The sequence below is a fragment of the Chroicocephalus ridibundus genome, chromosome 14 (assembly GCF_963924245.1).
Source record: "Chroicocephalus ridibundus chromosome 14, bChrRid1.1, whole genome shotgun sequence".
In the NCBI taxonomy this organism is placed as follows: Eukaryota; Metazoa; Chordata; class Aves; order Charadriiformes; family Laridae; genus Chroicocephalus; species Chroicocephalus ridibundus.
This window is the reverse complement of record NC_086297.1, coordinates 12,566,902-12,579,759: the sequence shown is the minus strand read 5'-3', so window position 1 is coordinate 12,579,759 and position 12,858 is coordinate 12,566,902. Positions and strand designations below refer to the sequence as shown.

General features: G+C 43.8%; 1 protein-coding gene across 4 annotated transcripts in view; it reads right to left on the bottom strand.

The window, feature by feature from the left end:
• MYH10 (myosin heavy chain 10) overlaps positions 1-12,858 on the bottom strand; it is a 110,334-nt gene that overhangs the window by 45,974 nt on the left and 51,502 nt on the right. For 2 of the 4 annotated variants that reach the window (XM_063352553.1, XM_063352555.1), the window contains exons 5-7: positions 11,494-11,596; positions 5,440-5,469; positions 953-1,045 (exon numbers count right to left, since the gene is read on the bottom strand). In XM_063352553.1, the coding sequence (XP_063208623.1) occupies positions 953-1,045; positions 5,440-5,469; positions 11,494-11,596 (226 nt within the window). The remainder of the gene's footprint in view (positions 1-952; positions 1,046-5,439; positions 5,470-11,493; positions 11,597-12,858) is intronic. The other 2 variants (XM_063352554.1, XM_063352556.1) reach the window with 1 other exon arrangement.

The following is a 12,858-nucleotide window of genomic DNA, read 5'->3' as shown; positions in this document are numbered from 1 at the left end:
CTGCTCTCCCTTCTTGACTGAAAAGACTGAGGGATTTAGTCATACAGTTTTCCAGAGTCCTTATCACTGGAGCCGAGTTCATACGTTATAAATTCAAGCAACCGTTGACACGTCAAGGCGGCCAAGAAATCTTTCATTTGTTCGGTAAATTTTAGCCGTGTTCTCACAAGAAAAAAAGATTTAATACCTCCTATACAGTTTTACAGTTGTATTAAAACTATCTTTCCCCTGAAATAGGAGATGGCGCTTTTGATTTCCTCCCTTCAAAGGAAAGGAAGTTTTAAGGAGTGGTAAATAGCTATTCACCCCGAGTTTCACCTCTATTTTTAAAACAATGGAATGCATCAGAAGCGGTTATCTCCCCCTGAAACACGATGTGAAACACAGGGCACTGACCCAACAACAACATCGGCCAGCTACACAAGTGCCCACACCTTGAAAAAAGTCACGCTGGCTTTTTGAGAAGTTTTTATATGCAAGTTTCGGGCTTTAAAAAAAAATAAATAATACAAATAAATAAATAAATCCATAAAACCCCATCTGATAAGCCAATCCATTGATAAAGTCAATAGCTATTGACAGGAAGGCGCCATATTTAGCCCGATTCCATGCTGATGCCATACTCCTTCATACTTTACAGTAGCTCAGCAGTAATTTGTGCAGGCGAGCCCCAGCAGAGCTCTACGGCAGTTATATCAACACTCCTGTGAACACTCCTGTGGATTCAAGGACGGTTGAAGTTAGAAACTGGATAAGATCAACACAAATTTTGCCAGGAGCCAGTGAGGATGAGTGTTTGGTGACTCCAACAATGCAAAAAGCATTGTAATAGAACCTGAACGCCTGGAGGAAAGAACAGAGAAAGCTTCCGATACTAATTAGATAAATATCTAAAAAGGGAATTTCTCCATAAACAGATTTACAGACTCTACAGAGAAAAGGAGTAACTCACAAAGCGGGAGGAGTTGTCATTTTTCACCGTCTTTGCATTCCCAAAGGATTCCAGAATGGGATTCGCCTGAAGAAGCTGACGCTCCAGCTCCCCCTAAAAACCACACAAAGAGAAGGACAGAGAGAGATGAGCATAGCGCGACGCCATCGAGGTTCCTGCATTCTGCTGCCTCCTGGCAGGCACGTTACCCAGGTTGTGGCAGCGCTACCACCTTCGGAAGGGGCTTATCATTTTCCCCTCACTTCTAAATCCGCTGATAAGTCTCCTCCAGCCAGTGAAGAACGTGTTTTGGTTGGTTGGTTTTTAGTTTTTAGGGTTTTTTTGTTTTGTTTGGGGTTTTTTTTGTTGTTTTGTTTTATTTAAACAGGCACACATACACACACAAACAGAGCAGTGACCAAATAGGACTTAACAGATGTTGCAAATCATTGAACACGGAAAAGAAAATTCACATGGAGGGCTAATGAAATTAGGCACAGACTTTGAGTACTTAAGTGGAAAAATCTAATTCAACCGTTTTAAGTTAAGCTTCCTGTTTAGCGATTTGACAATACGGCTGCTTTGGGATACCTGTTTTCAAACTGACTCTCAAACCAGCGAAATCGGAATTTTCAGTCAGCCAGCCATTCGTATCCTTGCACCATCTGACCCGACTGCACCTGAGAAACACCCAGAATGGCACAACGGGAACCGAGCCACACCAAATACAAAGACCATTTTCAAATTGCTCAATTCAGCCAACGTTGCTCAGTATGTTTAATGCTTTTTTTTTTTTTTTAAAAAAAACATTTCTTTAAGTTCAAGCCAATGGCTGTAGAAATCAAAGTACTTATCTTAAGGAAATTGCACAACAGCTTTTAGAATGGCTGTCCGTGAGGAGGTCTGGTAACAAAAACAGTCTGTGCTGCTTCCATGAGCCCAGGAGGTACGTATGGACATAGGAAAATATGACATTGTCTTCCTGCTCTGAAGGATGGTTTAAAAAAAAAAATAAAAAAAATAAAAAAATGAAGCTGTCTGGAATGTAGTTCATAAACCTGCTTTTTCCAATTATTTATAGCGTAGATGAATAAAGGCCCCAGACTGAGCATCAAAGAACGGGAAACGTAAGTCTCTTGAGGCTTCCACGTGAGGTCAGTTCCTATACTGAATTTTTTTAAATTCATTAGTTAACACCTAAAAGAGACTTTTATTTGTATATTGAAACATATTTCAAGTCCTTCTGGAAACTAACAGCTGCTCGTTCTTTAATGTGACCTCAAGTTATCTGCTCAAAACTTGTTTACTTCCAAATATATTCCCTTTGGGACTACATATTCTCTGAATTCTCAAGTAGCTGAAGGAGGACTAGATGCGAGTCTTAGCCCAGAGCACCCTACGCACTGCTCGGGCCACGGCACCTACGCGCTATACGATAGGTCTGACACGTTACAGTTCTCAGGAGCACTTTTAAAATGACAGAAAAAAATCCACAACTGGAGAAAAATGTGATCCCTGTTGTAACCACTATATGCACGTCTGTGATTTATATTCTAAAAGCTTCCCACGTAAAGGCATCAGAGAGCGGGAAAGCGTTTGCTCCCACCATTCCTCCCCTTCCCCTCTCCCAGCCACGCTGGCAGCTCCTGCGTAGCCACCAAGTATAAAAGCGAGAAGCTCGCTTACCGTGCTCTACCCAGCTTGAAACAAACCACTTTACGTATAATAAACGCAGCAAGCGCGTCACAGCTTACGTTTCGAATCCTAGCTATTCTGGAAAAGAAAAGCACACTGACTTCAAAAATGTGCCTCCCCCCCCCCCCCAGAACATCACCGTGCCACTTGAAGCATCTTGCTGCAGACGTGCTCTGGCCGTGCTTTAACGTGCCTCTGTGTCCCACAACCTTAATTTGGGTTCGTGCAGAGGAACTTCTGCAACCCATCGTAAAATCTTACTCGAATTCGCCAACTGAAAGCAAAAAGTTCTCAGTGGCTCGTTGGGTGAAACGTGGGTGAGACCCGTGGGAGCAGAGCAATGGCAGCCCGGCCGGCCCCCGGGGTTTGCGCTCGCAAGAAGACTTCGTCGCCATCGCTGAGGAATGGCCAACCTCTCACCCTGCGTTAAACGGCTTCCAATTTAGTAGTTTTCATTTTTAGATGGACTGCTTTGCAGCCAAAAACCAATCCTCTTCTTCAGAAGCGTTCAGTGTTTTGGCAAGAGCGTAAATTTGGCCTATGGGCGTATCTCCGGCGTAGCCATCTAAACAGGAGTTGGAAAAAGCAGTATGGCAGTATGGTGGGAAAAGTGAAGTCATGCAATACGTCATGCAGGGCAACATGAAGATAAGGAGGGGTTATTGTCTCAGTTTCAGAAAAACCAGCATCCCAGTGCTTCGGTTGGTCGTGAGGCCTGGGTGAGGCAGGGAAAACTACATGCTACTCACATACAACAGGGATCCACTCTGTAGTTCAAAATGACATTGAAACAGAAATGTTAATGGTTATGGCTTACGCTGTATCAACACTTCTGGATTAGCATGTGTCCACTGATACATTTAAAATGTTTGCCAACAAATGGTTTATTTCAACCCTGACACGGTAACTCTAAGCAAAAGGAGGGTTAAACTAAACACTGCTCCCTCTATTTTTGGAACAGAGAAATATTTTAGTAAAAAAACCCTTAGAACGGGCTTGAGGTTTGCAAGGAAGGAGGATTAGGTTAAATACTAAGAATGTCTGTAACTTCTGAAAATGAGACCATGGGCTCAGACGCACGATTGGGTTACAGAGGTTTAACAAGTTACCACACACCAGCAAAGGCATCACAGCTGTCCCGGTGATTCCTTTTTGCTTCCAATATACCAGACCCAACTTGAAGTTTCTTTTATTATTTTCCTTTCCGCTACAGTTTAAGTCGCTCTACAGTCAGCTTTCAGAAAAACGTAAGGGGAAGAATACAACCAGCTAAACTGACCCCATGGTTGCTTCTTCAGTTACCAAGCCTTGGTTACACCACACGGAGCTGTTGCAAAGCTTTTTCTTTATTTAAAAGCTCGTGTCCATGACAAAAAGGCATCACTTACCATCTCAGGTTAGAGAGTGGAGCATTTACCTTGCATGACACCTGGCAGCAATTGTTTTATCTCTTTCCAAAGTCTTACCCTCAACTTCCACCAAACCCTCCTCTTTCTGCCCCTTGCCGAGCAGGTTCCCCAGCACCGGGAGCTCTGCGACTCCTGCTCTCGCACAAGAGGGTGGGCTAGAGCTGCCCGACTGCTGCTGCCCCGGGAAGGGAGGGGTGAGGGAAGCAGCAAACAGGCAGCGTTATGTCAAGGGAGATGATTCTGCCCCTCTGCTCCGCTCCGGGGAGAGCCCACCTGGAGCACTGCCTCCAGCTCTGGAGCCCTCAGCACAGGAAGGACATGGACCTGTTGGAGGGGGGCCAGAGGAGGCCGCAGAGATGCTGGGAGGGCTGGAGCCCCTCTGCTGGGAGGACAGGCTGAGAGAGCTGGGGGGGTTCAGCCTGGAGAAGAGAAGGCTCCAGGGAGACCTTGGAGCCCCTTCCAGTCCCTAAAGGGGCTCCAGGAAAGCTGGGGAGGGGCTCTGGATCAGGGAGGGGAGCCATAGGACAAGGGGGAATGGTTTCAAACTGAAAGAGGGGAGATTTAGATGAGATATTGGAAAGAAATTTATCACTGCGAGGGCGGTGAGCCCCTGGCCCAGGTTGCCCAGAGAAGCTGTGGCGGCCCCATCCCTGGAGGGGTTCAAGGCCAGGTTGGACGGGGCTTGGAGCAACCTGGGCTGGTGGGAGGTGTCCCTGCCCAGGGCAGGGGGTGGCACTGGATGGGCTTTAAGGTCTCTTCCAACCCAAACCATTCTGTGATTCTATGACCTGCACAGCAGCTCCAGCCAACCTGGGGAATAGGAGCAGCCGTAGCTCAAACATTATTTTGGGCAGCAACACTGAACAGATACCACGTCGCTCACACCACTTATCCTGGAAATCAGGGGAAACACTTGATTTCAGAAGATGGTTGGTTATGCCAAGCTTTTTACCCTTGAGATTAAAGTCATCATGTTACCTGAGAAGCTATAAACATATTCAGACAACACAGTAGGTTAATCAAAAGAATTCTGTAGCTTCCATTAATCTCTCTTATTTAGTACTTTGCTTAATATTTAAAAAGGTGTTCTGCACTCTCTCAGCAGCACGCTACCCAAGCCTACGCACAGTCTACTGGAGAAGGGCAGCTGGAGAGAGGGTGACCCTGTGAGGACACAGGACAGAGCGACGCCTCGAATGCGATGAGAAGTGCTCTGCAATGCTGAGGAACTTGTAAGCTGGTCACCAGTCCACTCCCTCAAAGCCAGTTAAATATTTCCAAAGTTTACAAGTTTGTATACCTCTACAAGATTTCCCACATGTTATAAATACAAATTGACAGAAAATAGAAGAATATATATCAGTTTGCCTACATAACTTTAAAAGCAGAAAGAAAAACACTTGCCTGATGCTTGACGGGTTTAGGTGATTCGGGCTGTCCATTGCAAACAAACAAACGCATATGTTAGCAAGCATTCCAGCTGCAAGTCACATCCCAAATTATTAATGTCAGTAGGTTTAGTTTAACTATATACTCACTTCAGAGAAACGGTTCAAATTAATTTTAGAAGAGAAGTTATTCGTTTGTCATTGCACGGGGAAAAAAAATACCAAAACCTGTATTTGCGCAAAGGATTAATTCCAAATAAAACACGAGATGACAGATGGACCTTGAGCAGCACAGAAAAAGGGCAACAGTTTAATTAGCTGGGCACTTCTTTCCTCAGTTCTGCCAAACAGCAACAAAAAATAAACCCACAGCACCAAGGAATTTTCTCTACAGCCTCAGTCACTGCAAGGTGGTCTTCTACAGATAAGGTGATAATTAGTCTTCTAAAATCAGAAAGGTTATGAAAGAACCAAGAGGAAAGCACTAGTTAAGGCGGCTGGGGGTTTGGTTTTGCACTATACTTCAAGCGTTTAAGAAACGCAAAGTTACAATCAACACAAAAGCTTTGTTTCTTTCCTTCAAGAATGACCATCCACGTGAGAAGCAGCAAAATCTTAAGAAACTGGAAGACCCTGAAATTTTGCCAGGAAGAAGGGTAAAGGGCACAGGAATGTAATAAAGTAAAACTAAAACCCGCTCAAAATCCACATTTGCACAGTTTATGCAGAAATTGTCAATTCCATTATTATTTCCCTGGCTCAGTTTGCAAGTTCGATAATTTTGAGTTTCACATCAGAGCGCCTCGGGGGGGGGGGAAGCACTGTGGTGAAACACAATCCGCCCCCCCCCCCAAAAATTTTCATGCCAAGCCAGATGCGCACTTCCGCCGTTTATGTCTATTATTTTAAACAATGAGCACTGGTTTAGCGCAGAATATCAGATTTTGAGAGAGGTCTGTAAAGCAGCTGGCAAAGGTTTGGTTTACGCAGCTCAGTGATGTGAATCACTGAAAATCACTGAAAGCGGCGTCACACCTGCTCAGAAAACAACTCCGGCATCTAAAAAAAGGTGAGATGTTTCAGTGTGAAACTACCGCTCCTCCGGTAACCGCTGGATAATAGGCACACCTAGGAAATGAGGAGGCGTTCCGTTTGCTTGTCTTCAGCCAAGCTGAATTGCTCTCTTGGGGTGTCCATTTCTGTCCTCGCTTCGAAACAGAACTGAGCACAAATCAGACACACGTTTAACTTCTGTGTTCAAATTAGGGCAGTTAAAGCTCCTCTGGGAAATCCTCACTAAGGGGAGCTTCAATCTCAGCGAGCCAAGACCTTCAAAACCAATTATGTTTCTTTTGAAATTAATAAAACAGATTAAGCAATTTAGTATTTCAGCTACAAAGGCAAATGCAGTCACTGAAAGCCATCATTAACCTAAAAGTACCAGTAATTACGTTACGGTTGGACTCAATGATCTCAATGTTTTTTTCCAACCTAAATGATTCTACGATTCTATTTCTGAAGCTTAAAATGGCACCGCCGTGAGAGCTGAGCTTTAGCGACAATAGAGGGAGTCTGGGGTGGGAAGGCTTTTGGGGAGAGGGGAAGGGAACAAAAGCCTAAGTCTAATTAGACTAATTAGTCTAAGTCTAATTCTAAACCAGAGGTACATGGCAGCAGGATGACTGGAAGTGGATGGATGCAGTTATTTATAGAACTTAACATACTGCCGGACTTCATGCATTTGACCATGAATAGGGTCCAGGTACGTCCACAGTCAACAGGAACGGCTGAGGGCACCCCCAGCCTCACGCGGGCTGCAGGACACGGCAGTCCCCGGGCAGTAAGTGACAAACAGCACTTTTCCTTCTTTTGGAAAGCCATGGATGCAACTGAATTTTATTTTTTTTTTTAATTATTTCTATATTTTGCACTGTTTGTAGACTAGAGAACTCAAAAGTCAGAATTAAGACTCACTAAACCACATTAAAGCAGCTCTAACACATGCATTAACACTATTTCATTACCTTCTCTCTTCCCCATCTCACTTAGTACATATGGGGGTGACGAGCCCAAGCTAAGCAGTTTGGAAATCTCCTCCCTACCCTCCTTGCTTAATCCATCCAAAACCCTCTCTAGACATATCAGCCACCTCCTCGTGCTCAGCAGTTACCCGTCCTTGCTCTCTTCTTCGCCTTTTATTCTAAATATCCTTTCCTCCACACCTCCCGAGCCTACAAGAGAATAATTGGGAGTGAAGATGAGAGGGGCTCCTGCGCGTGGCCTAGGAGCATGGGACAGCTGACCAGGCCAACAGACACCAGCGTGGGTCTCCTTTGGTCTGAGCCACCCGAGCTCAAGCACAATGGTTGCCTTTGTAAAGCTGGCCCATGCATGGCACAGTTCGCAACCGAATAAACACGATATACTTGGTGCTGGCAAAATATTCAGATTTACCGGCAAAGCTCTCAACACTACCACCCCACTGCCCGCAAACGCTTTAGAGCTCAGATTTGTTGGATGTGAAGCTAAAGCTTTCCATTATTTACAACAGATACCCTCCATCTTCTCTCCCACGCTACAGGCCAACTAGGACTGTCCATGCGTCAGTTCTGATGCTCAACCAAGGCCACCACAGCCAAGGAGTCAGGCTCGTTCTCATCCCACCTTCAGGCTTTAGAAGAGGTTATAACTCACTGCCAAGCACTTCTCCCCCCCCTCCATTCCTTGGCTCTAGAAAGCCCAGTCTCTATCCCTAATTTAAGGGACTACTTTAGTCTCACCAACTCTGGTAAGCCCCACAATTACTAAAGCTTCTCTTGGACATTTTTACCATCAGCACCTACCCAGGCTTCCTACTGCAGTGCCCAAGACAATACCTTTAACATTCTTTGCGATTAAACGGGAAATGAGACAGTGCGGCTACAGATTCAAACACTCAAAATTTAGGAAGTGCTGGTATAAAGGCTGTTCAGGGCTGTAATTCCACCCTCTGTGGTTACAACGTGTTATGGATTCCATTTCCCACAGGAGCCCCGTCTGAGGAGGACACGCCAAGGACTCCTCTGCTGGTGCACAGTCACCAGCTGTTAGGAAAGGGGGCTGTTGGGAAAGAAAACGGCCATGGACAAGAAGCTGGATGCCAAACATGACGAGGACGTCCAAGGGGTGGGTAGAACTCCTACGTGATGCTCCTCGCCTGAGCTGGGCATTTCACAATCGGTGCTGCTGGAGAAGGCACGTGGTGACGCAGCAGAACATCAGCGCTGCTTGGCCACGGCCTGAGCTGTCAAACGGGGTGACATTTGTTTGAAATACTTTTACAGCACCGTCAGGCAAAACAGACAAAGTTAACTCTGGACGTCAGAACAGTGTTGGGAAGATAATTATTCATTCATCAGCGTACAAGTTGCTTCATAAAAAATATACTGCATGGAGCATTCAGAACCGTCTCAGTAACACGCATGTCACTAACACGTATTTGTAACAGGACGGATAAAAATAAACCCACGACTAGCAGTGTATTTAACATGCCTATTCAGCGTCTTCTCCGTGCGCAGGAGAATGTGACGGTTGTACAGATGGGTACCATGGATCACCACCAGCCCTCCACAGTTTTCTAACAAATATGGGATCGGCAACAAATCAGGGTTGCCTCTATAACCCCAACTCTGACACTTCCTAACTTTTGAGTGTTAGGTGTGTAAGTTAAGATATTCTTGGTTTGCAATATATAAATAAGAATGAATTGTTACGGAAAAGGAAGACACATTTGTGTTTTCAAAACTGTTTTGGTTACATTTTTCATAAACGTTTGCTTAATTCAGTGCTTACTGTGGCTCTGTAGTGAATGAAGTGCACGATCAAAGCATTGAACTTTCACTCAGGACACTGCTCTGTTCTTTTTGTTGTGTTTAAATTATGTTGTACAAAGAAAAAAAATGGTTTTCCACAGTCTCAGTTATCAATGGTTCACGAAGCAGATCGTTACAACAACCATCTTAAACTCTTTTGAGATGAACACCACCATCCCGTTGCAGCTCAATCAGCGATTCCAATTGAATTAGCTAACGCTGCATTAAAAAGGGCAACTCGTCCTTCCCTTCACTGACCTTTTCCACCCCCACTCTACCCTTTCTGTTCTGTGCCGTCCCTTCATACCAGCCATGCAATAAACACAACGAAGAAAATTTGTTTCAGTTAAAGCCAGATAGTCTTTTTAAGAACACCAGCACCAGTTCCCAAGCCCAGCCAGCGGCCACGGGAATTGTTACGATGACGGGAGCTCCTTTCTGGAGCTTCCTCAGCAGAGGCACTGCCACAAAGCGCTCACGGAAATGCGGCATGAGAAAGGCCAAATAAACACAGAGCGCTTTTTAAACAATAAAAAAAGAGGTCTTCAAGTGGTTAAGCACTGGAACAGGTTTGCGGAAAGTTTGCGTAATATCCCTCCCTCGAGAATTTCAAAACTTAACTCAACAAGGTCTTGAGCAACGTAATCTGACTTTGAAAGAAGGCACGAATGAAAGGGGGCTGGACCACAGGCTTCCAGAAGGCTCTTTCAACCTGAAGTATTCCAAGTGGTCAATAGTATATTCATAAGCATTTGGTACAAACCCCGCACAATTCCCTTCTCTGCATAATTCCCTTCTCCAATAGCTGTAGGCTTTTTTACTCCTGTAGAAATGGAAAAAAGTGCTGGTTTTGTTCAAGGCTGCACAGCGGTAAAGCCAAGAATATTCATAAATCAAAGCCTACAAAGAAAACCAATTCTGATGGATGGCATTCTAAACAACGTTCCCTGGAGGCACGTATTCTCCCAACACCCAAGACAGTGTGCCACAAACACACACCTAATAAGCTGCCGCTCCGACCAGGAGAAACTTCCTTTTAACGGTAACTGATGTGGACACAACCTGCAGCACACTCAGACTGCACGATAAATACTTAGAAAAAGAAATTGTGATCTTTCCGATGCGATAAACCAGCAACAGTTTGAGTAATTATCAATGCACAGCCACGTTATTTGCTTTTGATTAAAGCAAAGATTCGGGTTTCCCCATAGCCTCGACTAGAATTCTCCAAGTCTCCCTGCAGAGCAACCTGTCCTTCTCTCCCAGTTCAAAGCCTTGCCTTTATTTTTCCCTTCACAGATGGGTCAAAAATCGTCTCCTGTTTTTCCAGGAGTTTGAGTCTTGACACATTCAAGAATGTCTTAACGTTAATTGCCGTGCACTAGAAATTACAGAAATTGTTGCTGCTAAGCCGGATGATATCGTTCAAAGCTTCCAAGCGGAGCCGCCCGCGGTACGGCTGGAGAAGAGCAGGCGAACGCCGGGATTGATCACGGAAAGCCACTGCCTTGTACCAAATTGAATTAATTCCTCGTTACAAAGAGCTCCAAGTGCTCACAGTAACGATATTCAAACCCATTCACATTTCTTAAAGCAAAGAGCTGCTAAAAAATCCGTGCAAATTTTGAAGGCTGGCAGTAAAATTGAAATTTTATGTAAATCAGTGACAAGTTAACAAAAACTCAAGATTCTCTGACATGGAAGTGCATATGCTCTTATTTGTAAGGTAATAAAATCTGAGCTTTTTATTAGCTGCTGACTTCTAGATATCGCAAGTCCGCAGCAGTTATTAAGCTTGATGATTTTTCCCCATCTACAAGTTAATTTTTGGAAGAACAGAAAGCTTGTTCACAAATAGAGTCCTGAAAACTGCATCTCCTGGGAACTAAATTCACAAAGAACTGCCCAAGTTAATTAATTTTTTTTTTATTTTTTTTTTAAACTGGGGTTTACTGCATCAGAAAGCTTTGATACTGTTTCTAGTTACACTGTTGGCATAAAGCATTTAATTTCACAACAGAAATTAAACAGCTAACTTTAACTGGAAAATCTGATGTAACTGCTCATTTCAGCCACTACTAAAGAGAAAATAATGGTTGAGGCAAAATTATGTGGATACATTACAGCTTATCTTTAATTAAAAGAGTTGTGGTTTTTTAACGCGAAGATGGTAGTTTTCAAAAAGAACAAGAAACAAATGAGAAAATATCCCAACTTACAGGAATATTATGGTCCTTTCTTCCTTTATGGGAGGAAGCAACATGCGCAAGGTACTGAATAACCTTCTTAGTGTTTTCAGTCTTCCCGGCACCAGATTCACCTCTGCAAAACAGTTCAGACATTTTCCTCAAAATTAATTTGCAACAATTCATCAATCCTTTGTTCACAGCAACCTCTTTTCAGCCCATTTATGGCTTCGACTACGCAACGGACCTTCACAAACTGTCTAAAACCAAAAGCACTGACCCGGCAGGGAACCACAAGGTATTTGTTTAAAATACTTTCTTCAGCCTACAGATGTCTTTAGCATTAAGATGTTGATACAACGCGTAACATTAGTTTGATTAAAAGCTTTGGACTACATGCCTGAATTCCTTTGTTACCTTAAGTACCAAGGAACAGACGTGTCCTTTGCCTTGATCGCAAGGCCAGAGACGGAATTTATCAGAGTGCAGATACATATATATTAATTTTTTTAAATCATTATATATATATACACACACATACGCTTTTATGTTTAGCATACTTGTCATATATTTTATATTCCAGGAGCTGGTTATGAGAATTACCAAGCTGATAGAAACATTCAGCATCTTTAGAAGCCAGTTTCAAAGTACAGCAAAACACATTTTAAACCCAGAGACTGTGTGCACTACTCAGCTCAGGCTCTCAGCTAGGTTGAAGACGTATTTATGGCCACAGGGCTACATGAATTCATTAAGAGATGAATTTATTCGCGTAGAGTGGCACACAGATCAATAGAGATAGTAAAGACACGTTTCATTTTTAAGACGGAGGCAGATTTAAAGCAGAACGTGTTTAGACAGAATTTACTGCGAGGTTCACATCTGTGATATTCCAGGCAGGAAACGCGACCCAGTTCACATCACAGCGATCACAACTGAGCTTACGACAGCTGCCTTTTTTTTTTTTTTTTTTTTTTTTTTTTTTAAAACCTAGGTCTGGTCTCTGTATAAATCCACACACCAAAGGGATTACCAAGGCTCACCCAGCCCCGACTCAATGGCAGTAAACTACCGCAGAAAGAGCCCGTTTCAGGCGAGCCAGCGCCCGCCGCTACCGACTCTGGAGTGTATGAGACTGAAAAGGATTCTGTTATGGGCATTTGCATGGGAAGAGTGAAATTACTGGTGTCATTCAACAATTGTTCTGAAATTAAAAGTTTGGAAGCCAACTACTTCGTAAGAACGACAAATACACATTTTGTGTGCTTGCATGATTCTCAGCTAAGGCATTTATAACGGAAACGTTAATTTTCCAGGGGGGGTTTCAGCACATTCTTTTGCAGTCTTCATAAATGCCTTTCTCCACCACACTGCAACAGCCCAGTTTTGTAGCCAGTC